The sequence below is a fragment of the Poecilia latipinna genome, unplaced genomic scaffold, assembly GCF_001443285.1.
Source record: "Poecilia latipinna isolate Pla-1442-1.1 unplaced genomic scaffold, P_latipinna-1.0 Scaffold2394, whole genome shotgun sequence".
In the NCBI taxonomy this organism is placed as follows: domain Eukaryota; kingdom Metazoa; phylum Chordata; class Actinopteri; order Cyprinodontiformes; family Poeciliidae; genus Poecilia; species Poecilia latipinna.
In genome coordinates this window covers 1-23,051 of record NW_015115010.1, presented here as the reverse complement: position 1 = coordinate 23,051, position 23,051 = coordinate 1, and the positions used below count along the sequence as shown (strand labels likewise).

The 23,051-nt window shown below is 36.7% G+C and overlaps 2 protein-coding genes across 4 annotated transcripts; both read right to left on the bottom strand.

Moving 5' to 3' along the window:
- Nucleotides 1-695: 695 nt before the first annotated feature.
- bbs7 (Bardet-Biedl syndrome 7) lies at nt 696-8,887 on the bottom strand. 2 transcript variants are annotated; one of them, XM_015019253.1, is made up of 20 exons: nt 8,670-8,887; nt 8,142-8,280; nt 7,969-8,034; nt 6,872-6,934; nt 6,607-6,782; nt 6,316-6,502; nt 6,047-6,119; nt 5,857-5,964; nt 4,638-4,768; nt 4,189-4,273; nt 3,983-4,085; nt 3,681-3,873; nt 3,529-3,603; nt 3,368-3,433; nt 2,285-2,424; nt 1,971-2,135; nt 1,435-1,544; nt 1,237-1,340; nt 1,031-1,154; nt 696-929 (listed from the first exon to the last, which is right to left on the bottom strand). In XM_015019253.1, exons 2-20 carry the CDS (start codon nt 8,175-8,177, stop codon nt 796-798), a joined length of 2,139 nt encoding a protein of 712 aa, XP_014874739.1. In that variant the 5' UTR covers nt 8,178-8,280; nt 8,670-8,887; the 3' UTR covers nt 696-795. The 2 variants fall into 2 exon arrangements, with proteins under 2 accessions (XP_014874739.1, XP_014874738.1); XM_015019252.1 differs by lacking the exon at nt 8,670-8,887 and having other exon boundaries at nt 8,142-8,605.
- Nucleotides 8,888-9,683: 796 nt separating this feature from the next.
- Nucleotides 9,684-14,644, bottom strand: LOC106937633 (transmembrane protein 33-like). 2 transcript variants are annotated; one of them, XM_015019250.1, is made up of 8 exons: nt 14,536-14,644; nt 13,803-13,869; nt 12,945-13,039; nt 12,662-12,849; nt 12,389-12,456; nt 11,972-12,105; nt 11,117-11,200; nt 9,684-10,578 (listed from the first exon to the last, which is right to left on the bottom strand). In XM_015019250.1, the coding sequence occupies exons 2-8, from the start codon at nt 13,848-13,850 to the stop codon at nt 10,449-10,451; spliced, it is 747 nt and encodes a 248-aa protein (XP_014874736.1). In that variant the 5' UTR covers nt 13,851-13,869; nt 14,536-14,644; the 3' UTR covers nt 9,684-10,448. The 2 variants fall into 2 exon arrangements, with proteins under 2 accessions (XP_014874736.1, XP_014874737.1); XM_015019251.1 differs by lacking the exon at nt 14,536-14,644 and adding an exon at nt 14,437-14,498.
- Nucleotides 14,645-23,051: the final 8,407 nt, after the last annotated feature.

Genomic DNA, 23,051 nt, shown 5'->3' with positions numbered 1-23,051 from the left:
CCAGTCCCTAGTTACAGTCCCTGTTCCCACACATTGTCTGCTTGTAGTTTTACAATTACTGCTGACCAGGTGAAAAGACAGCTGGAGAAATTTCACCCTGGGAAATCCCCTGGTCCAGACAATATCAGTCCTAAGGTCCTAAAGACATGTTCTGGTCAGTTAAGTGGAGTCCTGCAGTACCTCTTTATCTTGAGCCTGAAGCTCCATAGAGTACCAGAACTATGGAAAACATTGTGCTTGGTTTCAGTACCAAAGAAGAAACTTCCAAGAACACTGAACAACTAAAGACCCATTGCTCTGACCTCTCACATTATGAAGGCTATGGAGAGGCTGGTTCTGGTACATCTGAGGTCACAGGTGGATGCAGACCAAGACCCTCTCCAGTTTGCATACAAGCCCCACTTAGGAGTGGATGATGCAATTATATACTTATTTATTATTGTTCTTATTATGTGCAATGCTGGGACAAACTAAATTTCCCCCCTTTAGGGGATCAATACAGTATTATTATTATTATTATTATTATTATTATTATTATTTAGCCTGAATTAAAAGACAGCTATTATTTAATTAAAAATGCATTATTATTTTTAGCAATATCAAAGATTGAATAAATATTTTATTATTCTGCAATATCAATATTATATTTATAAATAGTTTCTAAATACAATAAAAGATCATAATTTGAGACAAGATAAACATAAGTGTTGGATAATTACCATTCTGTGATGTGATTACAGGACAAAGCAGCCCAGAGATAAAACAGAAAAATATACATTTCTGGTTTGTCTGACTTCATGGTTCACTGAAAAAGTCTAATAGTGAATTTAAGTCATAATGGTCAAGGATCTCCAGCATTGATGACACTTTTGTTCTCACATTCTTGCCCTTGAACTTGAATTTGTCAATAAGAAGATCAGTGATCATCCCTGCAAGAAAGATAAGCACAGATCAAGTCACTGCAATCCAAATGACTTACAACATTCAAATTTACTTAAAAATTAGCCTCATAGTGACTCCTAGACTTTACCGTAGAGCCTATCAAGGTGTGCTGGCTGCTTCTTGTACTCCTCCAGAAGATTGGCAGACTCATCCAAAATGCTGCGATACTCTGGGATTAGGAAATCAGCATTCCCCTCATGTACCTGGAGCTCCTTACGATTATAGCAGAAAGGAAGGAAAGCCAGGTCACACATGAGCCCTGACACAATGTGTTCCCATTTAACCAAAACTTACTTTGAGAGCATCAATAAGCTGAACTTTCTTTGCCAACAGTAGCTGGTACTCCAGTTTTGGATGGATCATCCGGAGAGTGTGACTCACTGAGTCGTCATTTATATCTGGAAGATACACAACAAATGGGTTTCTTTTCTCCTGTATAGATCAATGCAAAAGCACATCAGTGTGAAATTCAGAGAGACGCAGTAGACCTACCATATGAAATATTTAGATTTATTTTCTTTTTGGTCGCCTCTTTAGAAAGAACATCTCTGAGGATAGAGATGGTAGAAATATTGTCTGACTTAAAGTGACCCTCCCCTTTGCTGAAAAGATAAATCAGACAATTGAAAAAACATACTGTAAAACCCAGGTGAAAATTTCAAATTTAGTTGTGCATTTTTAAAATGAACTAAACAAAGTTTTATGTTGTCCACTAAACCTCAAAGGGCCACATAAATAGAACTTTTAAGATAACAGTTGTGTGCTTAGATATTATTTTATCTGTCAAATCAAAGCAGTTTTCTCTGCAAAGTGCCAAATTACACCAAAGAGAAAAGATGTTCATTATTATTTAATTTCAAGAAGTACTCTTAGAATGCAGAGAGTGAGCTTTTTATTAATATTTTAACATTTGCTAAGGGGTTTTATAAATATATTTGGTGACAACTGGTCTTTTGAGGACATTTTTGATTTTGATATGACACTCCTGAAAAAAGCTCGAGTTGTTTTTAGTGTGTTCCTGAGTTTACCAGTATGTGGCTTCAGTCTGTGTGCCGAGGAACGTGTTGTGGAAGTAGAAGGTCACACTCTCCCCTGCAGGCGTTTTTTCAGGCACCTCTGGCAAACAGAAAACCACCCAGGAATGAATCTCAGCAAAACTGAACTGCCCCACCAGACTGAGTCGGTTCATTGGCCTGAAAACAGAAATGGACAGAGATCATCTACAATGCAGCTGATATAACTGGAAGCTGACTTCTAACTAAATGTCTACTCATTACTCTATACCAGCTTTTTTATATTCAAGCTGTCAAATTGTTATTTGATGCTTACATGAAGCCCTTACCTGTCTGGGTCTATGCTGTGTGTCCGCTGGTGCAGAGAAAGCGGTTTGATCTGATACTGTCGAACCTGGCAGGTCTTGGGCTGCAGCCTGGGTGTAACGTAAGCCTGCAGGGTCCCATACTGTCCCTCAATGGATCTCACCTGATTGTGAATAAAACTGATTATTTATTTGCCGCATCTTATACAGAACAACATTTAAGCTCATCAAGTAGACAGGATAGTCATTTTGTTCCCCAGCATTCATATAAACCTGCACAGAGAATTTGCTTTTGAAGAATGAACCAAGCAGTGATACAATACAAAGTAAAATACCAACTATAGTTGCACAATGTGTTGCAAAAGTATTCCTACACCTTTAAGCTTTTTCATATTTTGTTGTGTTATAACCATAAACTTCAGTGTACTTAATTAGGATTTTACATGACCCAAGCAAAAATACTCCATAAATGTGAAGGACAAGAAAAATGATACCCACTTTCTTACATTTTAACTAATAAAAATATGTATTCAGCCTTAATTTAATCTTATCAAAATTTATGCTGTTCTGTGAAAGCCCCTAAGACTTGTTAGCATTCATTAGTGAACAAACAGCATCATGGAAATCAAACTGAGAATCTGTGGAAAGACTTTCAAGTAGATGTTCACAGATGCTCTCTAGCCAATTTAACTGAGCCTGAATTGTTTTCACAAAGAAGAATGGGGAAAAACATGAGTGTGCAGATGTGAAAGACTGCTAAAGATCTACAGCTGCAATGGCAGTGACTAGATATTCTACAAAATATTGACCCAGAAGGGTTTAATATAGATGCACACTACTCTTTGTCCATTTCTGGTTTTTATTTGTTAAAAAAAAAAAAAAAAAAAACTGCATAAGATTCTTTCCATGTCACAATCATGCACCGCTTTGTGTTAGCATACAACAGTGTGGTGTCGCAATGTAAAAAAAAAACAAAAAAAACATAGGAAGGTTTAAGGGTTAATAATACCTTTGCAAACCACTGTACAAACCTAAGAGTTCCATTAGCGGAGAGTTGCAATAAAGAAAACTCACCATGCCTTCACTCACAGTTAATTTAATGGTTACCTTAAGCTCAAGTCTGGTTGTATTGGCTTGACATCTGTATGTGGCCAGGAGGAAGTTTCCATTAGGCTGGTGGAAACACATATTCGGTCAGGGCTCTAAGAGCACAGCAGGTTGATGCTTTATTCATGCTTAATGTATACAGACTGACTTAAACAGCTCACCTGTGAGTCACATTCACTGAAACTGACAACGGCTGAGTTCTTATCTACATCCAGCAGGTCTATGGGGACATCACTCTGAGGACAAAAATAGATTCAAATTGAAGTTACATTCTGCTTCTTAGATAATATGATTAAATAACTGCTGCAGATACCTGTAAGAGTAGGTTATCGATGGCCGTCGGCACTTCCAGAGTGAGACTGTAGCTGGCGTCATCCTGGCAGAGCGTGAACTTGTCATTGATGCTGAAAATAGGCACAGCAGAGACAGCCGTGCTGGACTGACTGGACTGTTGGTATTGTTCACGCCCCTGAAGAACTTTCACCTGCAGCTGCTCAAGCTCTGCACTAAAAGGCAACAATATGACCAGAAACAAATTTGTGCCGAAATCCAAATTTAATCAGAATGCAGAAGGTAAAATGAGAAGCTCAGACAAATGGATAATTGTGCTCGTACCTGAGTGCTTCTATTTTAGACTGGGTCTCCTTGCTCATCCTGACCTCGACTCCTTGTACAGCCTCGGCCCTCTGGGGTTCAGAGGTCAGCCCAGTCACCCATCCTGAAGATATAATCCGCATTCAAGGATACAACTATTAAAAAAATCTAAGTTTGAGACCATTTTCATAATTTCATTTCTAAATGAAAATCACATTTCATGTAACCTGTATAGGTGGCAGTTAAGACCTCATCATATGACTCTTTCCCCACACAGCCCCCTTGGATGGAGGTCACACTCTCTGTCAACACCTGAAAGGAGAAGAAATTTCATCTTTAATTAAGAAACCAGCCAACATTTTAAAGCAAAGTTACAGTATGCCCGTGGAGGCAATCTGCTCATAAAAATAGGCTGGAACGGCAAGTTTTTACAGTGTCGCCATACTAGCATACATGATGGGACACTATACTGGGAGTTAATGTATGCATTAATCCAAAGGCCATAAAAAGCTTTAGGATTGAAAACTAAACTTAAAACATATCGGCAATATGCAGGCCACCTGACCTATAATGTGGTCAAGCAGCTTTTAATTGTGATAACTGTTTGCCACTATTAACGAAGAAAACCAAACTAGAACAGGTAAAGACATTTTCATCATGGCAGACAAAATCTCACATGTTCAAAGCGTAACGTAGGCTCACTGGAGCTGTCAAAACCATAGACTTCCACTGTCCCATCGTCCCTGCCCACCAGGATGTCATTCACACCATCGCCAATGATATCATAAGTGTCAATGCAGAGAATTCCTGATGGAAGAAAGAAAAGAGTTTTGGTGCTTTGAGACGCGTCCAAAACTACAACAAGACAAGAATAGTCCACAATGGGTCATGCCGTGAATTTTTTAAAACGAAACACTTAATAAAACATTGTGCATGATATCACTGTTCAGTTTAGAAGTTTACACACACTAATAATTGCCTTATATATTAATTTGGAAAATTAAACTGAAAAACAATCTGGGTAAACTAGTTTCAATTTATAGCAAACTTCCCATAATCCACACAAAGTTCAAATACAGACAGCCTTTGAACTGAACGCCCACATCCCCATTAATATTTGATTAAATGTCCCTTAGCAAGTTGCAGAAAAATAAATAAATATGCATTCAGATGCATATTTGACCACCCTCTTTGTTAGAATGGCAGCGTTTAGATTTGAGTATTTAAACTGGTTGTTTGTCTGGCACAGACTCAGATTTAAAGTATTTTTGTATGTATTATTGTGCAATTTACCAATACCGGGCTGAAAAAAGGACCCTCAGCATGATGCTACCACTGCCATGCCTGGAAGCTGGTACAGTGTTGTTTGAAAGCTTTGCTGCACTGTTATGCCAATCGCTTATAGTTCATGGAAGTCTTGAGCCTTCATGCTTCCTAGTTGTTCCTAAACATCCTAAAACCAAGCACATCAAAACTGATTTTAGAATAAATGAAGAAGGAAAGCATTAAGATTCAACCGTATTAAAAATGTATTGGCCATGTTTAAAAGCCGGTACAAAGCTTGCTATTTCTCCCAAGAAGGATGATGAATTAATTATCTGGTCAAAATTATGCCAGAAGCTTATTGTTGACTGGAAAAAAAAAACATGCTAAGGGACACTTAACCAAAATTTACATGAAATGTGTGTATATTCTTGTGCTTTTATGTGTAACTTTAAACATTTGTTGTTTAGAGAAAATTCACAATAAATCCAAACTACTTCACCTAAGTCTTGCTTTCAAAACTTACTGAAGCTGCATGGAAAATGAACAGTTAAAATAAATAATTAAAAATCCTAAGTTAACATGGCTATCATGCCAATAATTAGTGTATGTCTAACTTTTTTTAACTATACCTCCTTTCCTTTTTTCATTTCCAACCTCCCATTTGGTTGCAGCGTCACAGTCACCAATCTGAACCAGTCCAATTTTTCCATCAGTGGTTCCATAAAGGACTTCCTCTCCTGAAGAAAAACACATAGTGTTCAAATGAAACTCTGAGAAGATTTATAATTTAAATAAACTAAAGACAAGAAGCTCACTTGCCTCCATCTTTATTAAAAAGTTCCAGAACAGATGGAGGGCCGGGAACTTCAATATCATAAGACAGTTCAGATCCCTGAAGTTAGAGTTAGAGTAAATCACTAAAGAGAAACCTTGGTAGAGTGTTGGAACAGCCAACAGATAGAACAAAAGGGTTTAAAACTGAACGTTTATTTGAATGAAAATAATTTAAAATCTAGATTAGCCACAGGTATGACAACATGAAAGCATCCAGTTAAACAATTTTGTATTTAACTGTAAGTTTGAGTTACCTGTAAGACTCTGAGAACTCGATCTTGGCAAGCTAACACAGGGATGAGGTGAGGAAGCTTTTCAGAGGATAAACATGTGATGTCATTTATTTTGTCTCCAGAAAGGAAGTAGTCTTGGTCCTTGCAGTCACAGTAGTGGTTGTAGATGTAACTTGCACACACAAAAAGGTCAGCTCCTGAGACATGCCTAGAAAAAAACATTGTCATTATCATTCACATATGTTAAAGTCACAACATACTATAAAAGTCAGGCAAACAGAATAAGAAGAAATAAAAGGAGGTGGTTCCTACAAAGCATTAATGCTCTCCGTGAGGTTGGCCTCAAAGGTGAGGAACTGTTTTCCTTTCTTAGTGAATCCTCGAACCTGAGAACCAGAACAGACAAAGATCTTCTCCTGAGGAGTTCCCACTGCACCTCCGAGGTCCATTCTGGCTACCTTTGCTCCAGGGAGCGTTTTAAACACAGGCTGAAACAGACAATCATATGTCTTTACAGTAAAAAAAAATGTCTCTTCGGAATTCAACAGCAGCTGGATTATATAAAAGATAAGCTCACCACTGCTTCTCCCTTCTTCATCCCAAAGCATGTAACTACGCCATCATGATCAGCTATGGCAACCTGAAAAGGAATAAGACACCAACCAGACCAAAAACATGAACTCTTATTTGAGTCCATCTCAACAAACCAAATTTTCTGTCATGAAGACTGAATAAATGTTGAGCTGAGGTCAATTTACATAGTACATTTCAGAGGCTACTAAAGTTGATAGAAAGCATAAAACAGCATAAAATAAATTATTTTTGTCTGAGGGGATTTGTTAGTCAAGTCACTTAACATTTACCTAAGAAGAGCCCACACATCCTGGACACAGGACAGCGCAACAGAGCGCTGTCAAAGATAAATTCTTCCCCCAGGCTGTTCTTCAGATGAACAGTTCCCAGTGAGAGTACACAGATTGATACTACTTACAATAATTGAACCATGTATTTTCTCTTCTGCATAAACAATATATCATAACTGAAGTCATCTTCCTTCTTTGTGTGATTTGGAAAATAGTTCAGACATAAAATTTGTCTAAAATCAAATTTTAGATTCAAACAGAAAACTTGAATCTTCACAGTCTGTCACAAACAGCCTGTCCAACAAAAACACTATTTGTTCATATTACCGTTGATAAGTCTATTAAAAATAGCAAAGATGTCGGACCAGAAAAGACTAGAGAGGTGGTTAGAAAAAGGACTATTATCAGAAAACCTGTCATACAGCAAATTTATTAACCTCAAACATTATAATGCATGTTTCAGGTTGCATGTTAGGTGTGCTGTATTTTCCATACTCCTTTCGGAATTTATTTTCTTCAAGGAATAAGGGATCATGTTAATTACTTCTATGTATTAATAGTTTACATATGGCAACATCTTAAAGAGATCAGTGTCACTTTTCTTCACAGGAGACACAACTTGACTTACAAACTCCACAGATAGCTCCAAGTAAGAAAACTTCCAAAGTCCAAATAAATCTTATATTGTTATTGTTACTTTTTATCAAATAAATTTTACTAACTAAATGTATTAAACCTTGGTCACATTGAAAGTGAAACTGTTTTTCAAAGGTTTCCAATTACATGTGGCAGTGGTCTTAGGTAATATTACCTTTTGGGTTGATTTTTTTCCCAACGCTGGAAGTAACCTCATAGTTTTCTGGGATGTCACACCAACCTAGAGCAGACATGTAACGTAACATTGATTAATTTTAGTTCAGCAGCAACTAAAACTACTCTAAATGTAGCAAGGCAAAAACAGCGACTATTAAATGGTGTCGTTACCTGAGTATAATCAAGTCTATGTAGGTGGAGCTCCATCTTCTTTTAATTTCAATGTATTTTAGATAATATTCCAGCTGTTTTTCCACCAAGAAAATTGTTTGCTTGACTTCTAAAAGTAGTTCAGATTGCTTCTTTCAAGCTGAATGACAAGAGAACGAAGAAGCCATTCAAGGCTGGGATTACTTTCAGCGAAGAGATTAGCTCGACGTGCTAACGTTAGCTAGCAAGCTAATTGACTAACACGATTAAATCAGCCGCCATCTGTCTCAGTCAGTGAGTACAAACGAACTATAAAGACACCGAATGAGCAACATAAAACAACCTACAATAAACATTATCTCTGTTAGCGATAAATGTGAGATTCGGCCACCGACAAAATTGAAGATAAATCTTCCACGGCGAACTGTATAAATCAAACTCTTGTTGCCACGGCAACATTGACTTCCTTTCACCAAGCTGTGATTTAATTGGATAAAAGTAGAGCGGGTGAAAATGACGCCGAATGCTGATTGGTTCCAGTCTCCTTACGTTTGAATCCAGCTTTTACATGTCACCCCAAGGAGTTCTGTAGCATATGAACGTTGAGCAACCTTACCACAAAAGTTAAAATTGAACCGTCTAATCCAAGTCATTTTTAATTCGAACTTTTTTGGCATGAGGACAGAAAAGACTTTACTGCTGCTGAGAGGCCCACAGTCATCTTTTCAAATCCAAGAAAATTAACTAAGAAATTCATTTCATATGAAAATCAAGCTAGTTTGGTTACATCATTTGGGGTCACAGAAGCCTCGTTGCTTTATATCAGGGGTGCCCAAAGTCGGTCCTCGAGGGCCGGTCCCTGGTTTAACGCACCTGGATCCAATGATGGCTCATTAGAGGCCAAAGAGGAACACTGACATGCTGAAAAGGTTGTTACTACCAGGGAGAGAACTAAAAAATGCAGGATGCCAGACTGACTTTGGACACCCCTGCTTTATATTAAGAGAGGAATGTTCAAATTCGGGGATAAGAGGAAATTTTAGAGATATTCTTGCTGCCCTCTGCTGACAAGACTCATGGATGAGTATTTCATTTGCCAGCAGGGATTAACACAAGTCTGCTCATTATGCTTAAACTACCAACTCCTGGTGTAATGACCATGTATCCGTACTTAGTTAGGCACCAATGTGACCTGACCAAAATCATAGTAAATCTATGCTAAGAGAGGAAAGCCAACAATGCCAATACATAAATCAAGACTTCTTTAAATCCTCAATTCCAGCAATTCTTCAAAAATTCCATTTTTTGTTCTAAAGTACTGTGCAATATTCAACATTTTTGAAAACCTGAGTGTTGGGTTAGGGTTATTGTGTAATTAATCTACATAATAGAAGATTAACATTTTGGATTAGAAGGGAAAATATTTTTCAATATTCTAATTTACTGGAAAACAAACTGCATAGAAACTCTTAAAGAAATGCAGTGTGTTCTAGTCACTGATTAAAATCTCGTAGCCATTAAGTTGAGAAGTTAATGGAATTCAAAATAGTTAATATTTTAGAATTTTTTTTTAAGAGATAACTTTATTCTTGTCATAAAAATGTGGTGTCTCCTTAGGCATAGAAGCACATAAAATGTAAAGAAAAACAGGCATTTGAGGAGGAAACCTACCGCAACATCATTGAGTTAAAAAAGTTCAGAGCTGTGATAAAAACTGAGAAACAATGTAAGGATGACATGCATTGTGCAAATTATATCATACATAACTGACAGCAAAAACTGTCGTACCATAAAATATTTTTAAAAATACAGCAGATATCTTCTCAGCTAAACATCCATCAGACAACCTAGTAAAATAATTATGGATGTTAATGAAACTTATTTGACAACATAGAAGGAAAACGTTGAAGGTGAGGCATTCAGACATTTCATAATTATTGACAAATAAAACCAAAAAAACATTTCTTTAATAAAAACATATTCATGCTTCAAGTCTCTATAATCTTAGAATGTTATTTTTCCATCACAGAATAAACATTTTTATGAATAAATAATGACATGAAAGAAAATAAACCTGCCAAAACATGCAGAGTGCAGCTGATATCTGCTGTGCTCTGATCAGCCAACAAAAACAGAAATATCACTATCAGATTTCAGTGCTTTATAGGTTTGTCTTCAATGTACAGGTAAAAAAGGGAGGTCAGACAGTAAAGTTGACATTCAAAAAAAGGTTTCTTCCACTGATGGCAATGTCTGCCCCCTTCATAATTTTAAGTCACATCGCAAATGGCTGAAAAACTAAAATGAAACAACATCTGCGTAGTCTAATCAGACCCCTGTGGGGGCGAGGCGGCTGATGAAGGCGATGCTGCTGAGGCACATCCTCCTCAAAAAAGCAGGACAAGAAGGTTTCATGATGAAGTGCTCCAGAAGAATTCGCAGCTCAGTGAACAAGGTGCTACAGAGGGAAAATCATGTTAGAATAATAAATCTGAAATGTGTCATTAAAGAAAAACAAATGACTAAATATTCCTCCTTAGTTGAGGTTGGTGGTATATTTATTTACACTGCATAGCAGCTCAGAACACCATCAAAAAATATTGTGTTTTCCTGCTATAAATGTGGTGACAGAGATGTGATGATTCAGTCATTTATTTATTTTTTTACCTGGCCATCTCGCAACAATTGAGTTGACCAAGAATTTCACTCTATGTCAAAGTATATTTGTAGACACTAATGTGACACCATCACACAAACTACATGCAGAGAAGGAATAATCCAATACTGAATTTAAAGCAAACACTCACTGTATGAACTGTTGGATAATATGCATAAAGGTTATATGCATATTTAAAAGGTTTTGGTAAGAAAGAGCAAATAAAATGTACATTTATCTATAACCTATGGGAGTTAGCAGAAATAAATTCACCATATACACATGAAAAATCACGTTTTGATCCTTCTTCTGATATATATTATAATATTTAACACCTTACCGGCAGTATGGGTTTCTTCTGGATGTGTAGCGCAGTGTGAGGAAGCGGTAGTAGATAAAAGGCAGCAACAAGCTCCCCTGACCACTGTTGAAGACACAATTAACTTCAGTCACAAGTTTTATACAAGTGCATTAGGGTTTATTATGTCACTTATTTGAAAAATACCTTACTGTGATAAGAATTTTGATTTATTTTTCCAATAAATTCTACTTAATGATGTCTAGGAACCTCCAAAAGTGACTTTCATCAGGATTGTTACTTGTACTATTTTAATCACTGTTGGTTCCTTGAGAATACAAATTAATATAAAAAAAATCATAATCTGAATAAATGCAGTTGCTGTGTGCAGCTTTGTTACAAATCACACTCTTATGTACTGAAGAGGCCCATTTTAAAATGGGGCTGTGAGAGCACAGAGCAATATTTTTGTTTGTGGGGCTTCACTGCAGCGACATGCAGTCAGAGTTACAGCTGCCTTCAAGAAGATCTAAATTCAAAACCAGCAGGTCATAAAACTCAAACAACATGTAACATCAATTCACAACATGTCTGTTGAGGAAATTTACATGAGGCACTTTACAAAAAAAAAAAAAGAAGTGATTTCAATCACACATATCTTATGTGTGATTGCATGTGTTTGTCTTAAAGTTTCAAAATCTGAATGGACTCATAAATAAACAATAAATATATTGTGTATCAGTGCATTTCCTACCTAAATTACAATCAAAATCAACAGGAAACCTGGTATAATGTGATACAATTTGACATATTACATGAAATATTTACACATATGACTAAGGTCAGGTTTTGCTTTGTCTTATAGCAACAATAACATCAGTTAAGTTGGAAACATACCTGAAGAGCATGAAAACAGTAGCCGGCATTAAGAAGATTTCATTGCAAGCAATAAACTTCAGGATGTTCTGCTGGTTGGCCGTTAGTCGGTCGAGAAGGTTTCTGATGAACATCAAGCTGCCTGGACCCATAGACTGTAGTTTATAAGAAACAAAAAGTCAAGCTCTGTTGACAAAGCTGTGCAACAATTTGCTTTTATTTGGGCACAGAGTTTACCTTGAGTAAATACAAAACCAATCACAATTCTAGTTATTACTTTATATTTTTATGAAATTTGCATCTCCAAACAACGGCTGCTGGAATAGACAGAAAAAACTCAATTTGACTGCTTCTAATAGCCCATTTCAGCATTCTAATGTGTTTGGACAAAACATTTTTAGTCATATTAGATGCAGTTGATTAATAATATATACTCACATCAAGAACTTTCTTTGTGTAGGTGGTTGCATGAAGTAAAGAAAACAAGAAAACTGGGAAGATGCTCACTGAACATAAAGTTAAGGACCAAACTAAAGCTCCTCATGTCACTCAGAAATGTTAATAAATGTAATAAATATAGTGATGTGATATGCTAAAATGGCTTAAATTAATGCAAAAGGAACAACTCATGGCAATTACTAAAAATTAAACCATAAAATAACATAATCTTGCTGGAAATCTGATATGAAAACCACGTGAAGTGAAGGATACTTGTGATGGGGTAGGAGTTGACCAGGATTAGAGAGTACAGCAGGTAATGACAGCTGTCCTCTTGCAGAGCTTGGGCCAAAAACGCTCTGCTGAGCTGAAAGCGTGGAAGTCTCTGGTGTAAACGGAGGGCGCTGGTGAGGGCATTAGCTAACAAGGCTCTTTGATAAAAGTTTGCTGCTGCGTGAGGCCTGAAATCACAAAAAGAGACAGAAAGATGTTTTAGTGATGCTGGCTTTGTGCTGAAACTGCTGAACTGTGGTATAAAGCGACAAGGTGAACTCACCCCAGAATTGGCAGAATAAACATTACAGAGCAGTAGACTGTGAAGAGACGGGAAAGCCACATCGCTGTTTCCAGCTTACTGCTCATTAAGAATTGCTGTGGGGAATAAACATATGCATGACTTTAAAATAAACACACGTCTGAGATGATCATTGAATTGATCATCTCAGTAAGATGAATTAATCTCAAAAGAGTAAGAATCCTTTATTGTCATTGTTCAAGAAAGTACAACTTAAAAAAAAGGCTATAAAGCAAAAATCAGAAGAACTTATGAACAGTTTTGGACAGGGAACAAATGAATTTTTGACCCTATTGTTCCTGACTAATTTTCCTCTGTATCTACATTGCTACAGTGCTTTTAATTTGTTTTTAATATTTGGTGAGAGGTTTTCAGCTTTTCTTTCTTGTCACGGAAAGCTTCAACGTTTCTGCTCCTTTTCGATTTGAGGGTTATTGTGCTATAGCATATTGTGCCATGCCGCTTACCAGAATGTATTAATTGGCCAATAATCTACACATAAGACTAGCTCCTTACATGCGTCAGTACATGTGCATGTATCCATTTTAATGATAATTTTTTGTGGAGTTGTGGCTCTGCTGTAGAAGAGTTTGCTTATTCTGAGAGTGGATTTATTTAAGCTACATTTCTACCAAAAGCTTCTTTCAATAAGTCTTTCAGCATTTGATTATTACAAAGACACTTAAGGATAAGGAAAATGATCCATAACAATTAAAATTAAACTATAAAAGAAGAACAGTAATAGGGCAATTAAACTACCCCAGGATTTCAGTTATTACATAATGCTCTTAATTTTAAAATGGCAAAAAGAGAGAGAGAGATTATAAACAACCAACTCACCAAAGGCCCCAGCTGGGGAGGAGGGTTTGCCTGGTTATTGTCTGCCATATTTCAGGGTAAAGTTGCTCTATTGAAAAGAAAAAATATATATACATAAGAAATTCCTTGGAGTCAAACCGTGACATTATTTGACAATTATTAATTACCATTCTTTAATTGAGCTCATATTTTAAATGATCATAGATGTTACTTTTGTATTCTTAAAATGATCAATCATTATGCATCACAACTGGCCACTTCTTTTACAAACTGTTAAATATAATTCAACCAAAAGTGACAGTATGTAAAAATGAACACACACATATCTGGAGGGCACCTTGAAAGGAAAGGCTATTCGTGGTAATCACCAGGACATACATAAGAACTAATCACTGCTAATTGCGTTTGATATGAACTGTGGATGAGCTATCAATCTCGGTAACCGGCCGAAATGCCTTTAAATAGTTTCAGTAGTAAAGGTATGAATAAAACAAGCACAGAAAATACACCACGTTAGGGCTTCTAAAAATAAAATCTGCCAACAGTATATGCCCATTTATCATCTGTAGCTAACGGTAGCAGAAGATGGTCTAGAATATTCTGTTGGCTTCGTTGTAAGGTTTCAGCTAACGCTAGCCAAGTAGCACCTACTTACCACCGGCAGTCACGTTACTTTGACTACGAAATATTTTTAAGTTGCCCGGGATGTTCAAACATGTTTGGATAGAGCTTAAAAATATATTTTTGATCTTACATGTGGATCTAATAAAGCCGGTCACAGCGTCGAATATTTCCGTGTCATGCAGATCTACGCTCGTCACTCCTGTGTGTAGTAAATGATCAGCTGACCTTCTGAAATGATAAAGCAGAGCCACATCTCGCGATATTTTAGTGCCGCATAAGTAGTTTCAGAGAACATTGCCCTCTGGTGGTGAACTCTGTTACGAGTCAAAGCGATCACGGAGTTAATAATACCGGTTCATCTTCAAAATAAAACTCATGTTACCTAAAAAATATCTGCTTATTTTATTATTCAGTTAAAAAACGGTACTCATGTTTTTTTTTTCACAGTTATGTCGATATACTAAAAAGTATGTCCAACGTAGCCAGTAGCATTCAATAAATTAGAATACTGAAAAATCGGTTTATTTCTGTAAGTCATTAAGTAAAATACATTACATATATTAATTGCACAAAGACTGATGTTTCAAAGCCAATATTTATGTTCATTATGATGACTTGAATTAATTTAATGGATTCATTTATTTCATTAAATTTAAATCAAGAAAACTTGCATTTAATTTACACTTATTCACACAATAATTGTTTTTAAAATTAATAGAAATTCTCGTTATTATTTCACCCTGAAATTTTTTTTAATCATTTTTAAAAGCTTGAAATTAATAATTTCTAGTGAATGGATGGAAACTGAAATGGTTTTGGAAAAATGTCACTGTGGAGATAAAATATTGAAGGCAATGATTGTGCACTGTGATGATTTTGTTGCAAAGCTAGAGTTCGTGCGCATGACGTTCACCACACTCTCAAGAGTGCGCCTGCGCCAACTGCCCTCCCTCTTTCAGCTTCATTCTACTTCATGCTATTCCAAAACCATATTCCCACGATAAAGGATTTCCTACGCCATTATCACCAAACAATACAATCACCTACTTGGTTAAGCTTTTGTATATATTTACACGTCTTTTTCAAACCTCCTGCAGTTACGTTTGTTACCTTACATTTTAAAACCACCAGGGGGCGCAGTCGACCAGACTATGACCCTGCAGCAACTCGGCCTGTAGCCGCCCAGGAAAATTATTTTAGCTTTTAGTGTTCTTATTTGGTCGAAACATGTTTAAAATCTTACATCTGGCCGATTCTGAGGGGCATACACCCAAAGATTATTGGCAGCAGTGTCGCAGGATGATGTGTTTGCTGCAGATGCCATTTGAAAATATAGGCAGTGTAAGCACTGTAGAATCTAATTATTTCTTTGCAAAACCTAATTAGGCATTAAAAAAGGTTAACGCCAGCGCCTGAAACGTTTTTGTTTAATAATCCCATTACTGCCGGCTCATCATGTATAAAATGGTGCAGGAGGACACTAAGTTTCCACTTGTTAAAGGGAATCTCTGAGAAATAGTCGCAGGTTTTTGACACTATCTCCGATTGGGAAAATTAGGGGTTGTAATTAAACAGCGGAGACTCAGCTCAGCACAGCGCACAGAGTAAGTAAAGCTGCGGCGCCCGACCTGCTTTGCATGCATTTTCTATGTTTAATTGATGCTTCTGCTTGCCTGCTGCGAAACACTTTTCTCTTTAAAATTTCCTCTAAATGTTTGGGCATCAAAGACCTCACTGCGCTGTAGCAAAATAGATCTCAAATATTATTATACAGCCTGCTGGATTTCGAAAGCGTCAGCTCCTTTCGGACCGCTAACAGTCACCAGAGAGCTCAAGGTGAGAATTTAAATGAGATATTTTCTGGCCGAGTTTTAATTTGGCGCTGCTCCATAGGGAAAACTGAGGAATACGCCGCAAACCGATTAACCATGCGAAAGCATTACGACGTTTAAATAATTAAAGAATCTATATCTATATAGTTTAATATTATATTCTGAAAAGTCTCGCATCTTTGAAATTCTGCAGAAATAGATCCAGTGACTTATAATGATCTAAATGTGTAAATATGCACAATTTTCTCACAAATAATTATATTCCCGATTAATAATTTTGATCACAGGTCTTTTTTAAAAAAACGTAGAAAAATCTATTGGTGAGCTTTGCCTATAGTTTGAAAACACATAACGAATAAAATGCGATTTTAGCCTACCTAATCGAGGGTTGTTTAAAGATGAAAGGACAAAATGCTCTAAGTATTCATATGATTTGACAAATTCGATGTGGCTCCATAAAATAATGGCACAGTTTTAATAGAATATGTTCAATAGAAAAAGTAACCTTATAAAAATGATTAAATGTAGAAAACAGACTTTGTAAAATTGATAATACAATCGTTGATATTTAATTTAACTTTCAAATTGATATTTGAAATAATCATCCGTTTTAAAAAAGTATTTGCTTGCAGAAGCTTTTTTACGCATTCCAACACCGACAACGCGCAAAAAGAAAAACAGATCTCAGCTATTTTTTTCTTTCTTAGAGCTTTTCCTTCAAAGCTTCAATCGTATTTAGCGTAAGTAGGGAAATAGAAAGAACGAAAGGAAAAGACCTCAGAAAGAAAGAAATCGTGTCGCGATCTCAGATCCTCGATGAATTCAGCTAAAAACAAACAGGCCGTAGAGGGAGGTGAAAACTTTGTGCGTGAGTTTGATGGGGATGAGAGGAAGGACACTGTGAATTTTCCCCGAAGAAACCAGGCGGGTCAGCAGCAGATCTTTCTGCTCTATTTCCTCTTTGTTGCTCCGTCAGTGACGCCTTTCTGTTTTCATCTATATTATGGCATAATGAAGAAGGCGCGTTTCGGTTTGAGAGATTATTTTATCCTTAATTTGATTCGAGTTAAAAATCGACTATATTACTTTTTTTTTTTTTTTACATAAAAAATTAATATACATATATAAAAATGTCCTAATTTCAACCATCGTCTACATCGATTTTCAGTTTTGAAAACATTTTAAAATATTTTCGCAACAAAACTGTACAAGTATGAAGTTTGACAATTGCGTCTTTTTTAACGTATGGTTCGTATATAACCACCCAAAAATATGGAGTAGTAAAGTATCTTATATAATTATTATGTTTATAGTAAAATTTATAGTAAAATTACTCATCGTTTATTTTTAATTTAAAATGTACAACTAGATAAATAAACAAACAAACAAATAAATAAATAACTGTGACTAATCTAATACAATGCTGGTCATTATCTAAAATGTCTTGTAGGTCGCTGTATAACTTATATCCAAAAAAACATCATAGTTCAACGTCCTGCCTCGGCTCATGTCATGAAAGACCTGCAGGAATCTTCCAGTTTGCCACAAAGAAAACGTTTTCATGGAAGTGTTATTTTTTTACAGGCTCAAGTTCTTTAAATACTTTGACTTTTCTTCATCAGCTCGTCTTACGTCGGAAAATATTACAGCGCTTAGAAAATCTTGCATCTTATACAAAATTTTCTTTGTGCAAAAAAAATAAAAAAAATAAAATAAAATAAAATCACCGAGGCAACATGAAGGAACGGTGAAGATACAATTAAAATATTTTAAGAAAAAAGTGTGTTTTATTATATGAAATCATATATTGTCAGTCTTCTAAACAGACGGGATGTGTCGGCTGATGTTGGTTTTCTTCTGAGAACAGCTCATTGTTTCGTGATTAATCAGATGATATCTGATGCCTCCCCGATCCCCTGAGCAGCCTGACACACGGAGAAAGGGGGCTCCGCCTAAAAGCACTATTTTTCCCCTTTTTGCGTACTAAAGCTATGTTTGTTTGTGACTTGAATGGGGGCCCATAATGGAACTGATGGCATCAGGATTGTCACCACAAATGGTCTGGGCGTTTTGCGGGGCTGTTTGACAGAGCCTATTATGTCATTGGTCACGTCCTTCCACTCCTTGCTCGGTCGGGTTTCAATGGGAGTGAATTAATCATATGGTTTGAGAGGGATCAGGCACCCTAATGCACTTTATGCCGAGATCTACAGTGATCCGAGATCCGAAATATCTTTGTCTGTACCTGCAGACTGAAAAGGTACTCATGGTCCTGAAGGGACAGCGCCAAATTACTATAAAAGATCAGATCCAGCTAAAAGATTTCAAACAGATTGTTGCGTGAAAAAATGTTATCTTTTCATTTGGCATCAACAAAAAGTCTCCACAACTCTCCTTTGATCGTCTTTGTGCTTCTTGTTTCAGGCATCTTGTAGGAAAAGAAAGGAACTTCTTAAAATTTGACGCAATTTATACAATTTGATTTTAACCTAAATTCGATCATTTTAAAAGAAATTTTAATTTCAAACTTACGAATCTTTAAATCTTTGCATTTATAACAAAAACGTTCAATTATCCTACATGCAAAACTGAAATTTGGAAGGAGTTCAAATTACAACAGGTTTAAATCACCTATGTTGTACAATAATGTTTAAATTATAAAATATTTACTCTATTTTTCAACAAGCCCTACCCACACACTTGGGTAAATGTTGATGAAACAAACATAAAATAACATACAATAATGATGTGGTATTTTAATTGGGTAATCAGAAGAATTATGTTCATATAACAGCTAAACAACACATACAAGCAAGTTTTTAAAACTTTATCTGACTACAGATTAATTTGCTCAACTGATTTTTCCCCCAATTTTTAAAAATGAATGTAAAAAAATATACTGAAACAATCAACTTTTCAAATCTGTTTGGTGACATAAAACTTGCTTAATAACATGCTAAGAAACAAAGTTAGCTGTTAAGTTGGACTTTTACAGTAGCAATGTGTTCAAATTGTGAAATCGGGATGCAAACAGAAATTATTATAAGTTCTTGAATTCGATAAGTTCATATAAGAATTTTGAAAACAACCAGTGTGAACAGCCTGGAAAAACGACATTAATGGTTGACTGAACCAACGTTACCGTTTAAGTGAGATTTATTATCAAACATGGGCAATGGTGAACATACTTTTATAATTCAGTAACTTCATTAAAAAAATCTAAAAATTTTAATGGGTAATATTTAATACTTCCAAAATGTCAGTTTTATAGTGTAGGATCACAGAACTGCAAGATTTAAAGTCAAAAAGATGTAGATTTGAAGTTAAAAATGACATTTTCTCCCAAAAGAAATAATTTAACGAGTAAGTAATGTTTTACCAGTGTTAAAGATGTTCTTTGTGTTTAACTGTAAAGGTTCTCAAGCTTCCTGAAGAAAAAAATCCAATGGGCTTTTGGAGATAGATCTGTAGCTGAAGGAGATTTAAATTTAACGTACCTGTAGTGTTGGATGCTGAACTTAACCTTTACTGAACATTACATTTCCAGACTTATTGTGCTTAAGTATAAATTGCTAATGTTTAATTACCTTCAAAATGTCTTATTGTACTCTGGATTGAATATTTTCAAACCTACAGTTGTTTACGAACTGTTGAGGGTGCAGTTCTTCTACACTTTTATTTTATTAATAATCCATAAATTGGCACGTAATACCTCTTGTGTTCAGGTAAAAATAAAACCTGTTTATGTGTTGAAGTTCTAAAAAGTGATAGAATTTTGGGAAATGTGTGGATTCTCACTTAGCTGTTAAACTTAGATCATTTCTACTGGAAAATATTAATTCACAGATATTTATTCATGCTTGAAGAAGCAAAAGGCCATCTGGAGATCACCACAACATGTAAGGCTTTAAAACAAATCCATTAGCTTTATCAATTATATGAGTAGCCTATATGTATATCTTAAATTTAAGACACCGCCACTGTTGGTTTGCCAGGAGGATAACGTTATTGCTTTATCAACCACAATCTAAATGTGAATTAATCAAGGCTCTCTGTGTTGGAGCACCTATGCCTGAGCATTGTTTGGCTGTAATGGATGGCTTTAAATTTTGACGTTATTATTTCCCGTCATTTCTGGAAACAAATTGAACATTTATTGCATATATATTAAAAATTATACAGTCGTCGGGAGAGGCTGATGTCTCTTTTATTGAGGCGCACCGAGAGGTGAGGTCTCACCGGATCAATTTCCCTGTCTTGTTACTCCCGCAAGAGGATGTTTGGAAAATGCCTGCACCGCTAAATTGATTCAGAAACGAATTCATAACTTGAGGCGTTTAAGCAATTCCACAGCGCCCAGTTTTTAATCCTCACTCCTTCTTTTATTTCAGGTTGTGATTGCTCCGAGCATCCAAAGTTTTTGCAGCATCCTGTTGTTTATTCTCACTTCTGCGGCCGTCTGTATGTGTTTGCCTATTTTTCATTCTTTGTTTAAAAAAAATGCATTTAATACACTGGGTTTTGGGTGGCTTCACAAACATAGCCATTTAGGAGTCACAATGCTTTTATTGTGCACTTGATCTGAAAATAGAGGCTGGTCTGACTGCGGGATCCAGACGAACCTATGGAAAAGGCCTTGTCTTTGTCTGCCTGTACCAAGACGAATGGCCCGTGTCAACCAGATGATTAGTTTGCTCTATTAAATTGTCAAAAAGGAAGGATTTTCCCCTAATAATGCCTTTTGGTGAAGAATTATGGAATTCAGAGTTGTTTGCAACTGCTGGGAGACTTGCAGGGTTTCACGGGGGCGAGGGCGAAGGTCAGCCAGAGTTCTCAGCGCTGCGGCCAGTGTGGTGCAGCAGTCAGAGGGGATGTGCAGACAAATGCGGGTCTATTTGCTGCACCATGGGAAGATTAATTTCCACATTGTCCAAGACGAAGGACATCAATGCAATGACCCTCCGATTCTGGACTCTGCGTGTGTTCAGCAGTTACACAAACTGATCAAAATTTGTGCGCACAAAAGTTCATGTGCTATTAAACTTGCTGTTTGGGTGCTACTAAAGTCACCCAAAGAGCATCCAAAGGGACAATCCAATTCAGTGGTGACATTTGCCATCACTACTATGGCTCATTTGTACCTGACTTTGAGTGCAAACAGTGTCTTCATCCACAGGATGTTTTGTGTTGAACATGCAGCTGATTCAGAAAAAAAAAGGCTTTGGTTTGATCAGACGTCCTAATCTCTCATCTCATCAAAAAGGGTTTAGAACCAAAAAACATTTAAAAAGCGAGTAAAACAAAAGTTTTTAGGTAAAAATGTAGCTGTAAACTAAATTATATATGAGATTTAAATTTATAATTGATAGCCCCAGAAGTATTGAATCAGTACATAAGTATAAAATTGTTTACATTCAGGTATAAAATAGAGGAAGTAGTAGATAAAATGGGAATATATGGATTGTAGACTGAATTGGAGTCATTTCAAAATCAATAATTTTTAAGAGGGGCCCAAAAAAGGTCTTAAGTAGGCATTAGGTTTTAAATAGGCATTTGATATGTATTAGAAAAACTTGCATTTATCCAATTATCATTCTATAGTTTTTTACATTTGTGAAACAAACTAATGTGGGCACCAAATGGACTCTAGCCGAGGGGCCCACATCCAACTAAGTCAACAGATTTTTTAAGTAGTTGAAAATTTAGGTAAGAAAATGAACTGAAACTGAACCTTTGATTTCATTTTTAAAAGTGTGACTCCCACTTAGCTGAAAAGCTGCATGCAGTGGCGCCAGACGTGTCGCCACACATGAGCCGTCTATCTGTGTGCCTTGTCAGCCCGTCTTCATCCAGGAAACCCCCTTCAGTCCCACCCAACCTCTATTCTAGTGCCAACGTTTTGTGTTAAATGTTAACAACTTGGCCTGATCTATTTAATCGGCAACAACAAAACTGTGTTGACTCTAACACTCGCCTCCATTGTGCCCATTATGTGCCTGCCCTCACTTGAAGATTTATGTATTTTTGATATTAAATTCCTTCTGTCATCAAGACTGCTCTCTTGTTGACTTTTCTTGACCCATTGACCCTGTTCCCCAAACTTTCCCATATTTAAGGCGGGAGCTGCGGCTTCCCTCCCGCAGGCTCCTTCTGCTGCTCAATGCTCTGTGGCTCCTTCTGTTGGCATGTGCTGTTTGCACTGTTCTTGAACTTCAGTGAGCTGCCCTGTCCTCGTCCTGTACTCTGAACCCTGCACAATAATCTTCCTTGAAAATAACAACTCAGTGTTCATGAACTTCTGAAGTCATTTGAAGAAAACCAGATGACTTTGAGGTTTTTAAGGAGTCAGCAGCTGATCCTTGAGGCGAAAAGTACTTCAGTCGTGTTCTACAACCCTCCCCTCTGCAGACAGAGAGTGACAGATGCACATACACCTTTGCTATATATGATGTCCATGTTGCCTATACAAGCCTCCCTCTGGCTGCCCAGCTTGCTAATTAGTTAAACAAACGCTAATACTAATGATCCCACTGGCCTGGTGAGCTCTGGGTTTTTGTTCGCCTACTTTGCACCAGCTTCTCCTGCTGGAGACTTGGCCCCACTGACCTGAGCTATCATGGCACTGCGAAGAGTCGTGGACCGCCCTGGCCGGAGTCCATCCCCCCCAGGGGCCAAAGGGCAACTTCCAAGGCCCGGGAATGCCACCACCAGCTGCTTGCAGTGACACCATTTACAAAAGAAGCTTGGTGAGCCATCCTTCTAAGGGCTGTCAGTGTTGTGAGAGAGCTGGACTGACATGTATTTGCTCACTGGA

Excerpts from the sequence above, each read along its gene's own strand:
- bbs7 (XM_015019253.1), bottom strand. The coding sequence starts at position 8,177 with ATGGAGCTCCACCTACATAGACTTGATTATACTCAG. Across the intron at positions 4,769-5,856 it reads AAATGAAAAAAGGAAAGGAG|GAATTCTCTGCATTGACACT; the intron begins GTATAGTTAAAA and ends TTCTTCCATCAG. Across the intron at positions 4,086-4,188 it reads CTTAACTGCCACCTATACAG|GATGGGTGACTGGGCTGACC; the intron begins GTTACATGAAAT and ends TTATATCTTCAG.
- LOC106937633 (XM_015019250.1), bottom strand. The coding sequence starts at position 13,850 with ATGGCAGACAATAACCAGGCAAACCCTCCTCCCCAGCTGGGGCCTTTG. Across the intron at positions 13,040-13,802 it reads CTCCCCAGCTGGGGCCTTTG|CAATTCTTAATGAGCAGTAA; the intron begins GTGAGTTGGTTG and ends TATTCCCCACAG. Across the intron at positions 10,579-11,116 it reads AGAAGAAACCCATACTGCCG|CACCTTGTTCACTGAGCTGC; the intron begins GTAAGGTGTTAA and ends TTCCCTCTGTAG.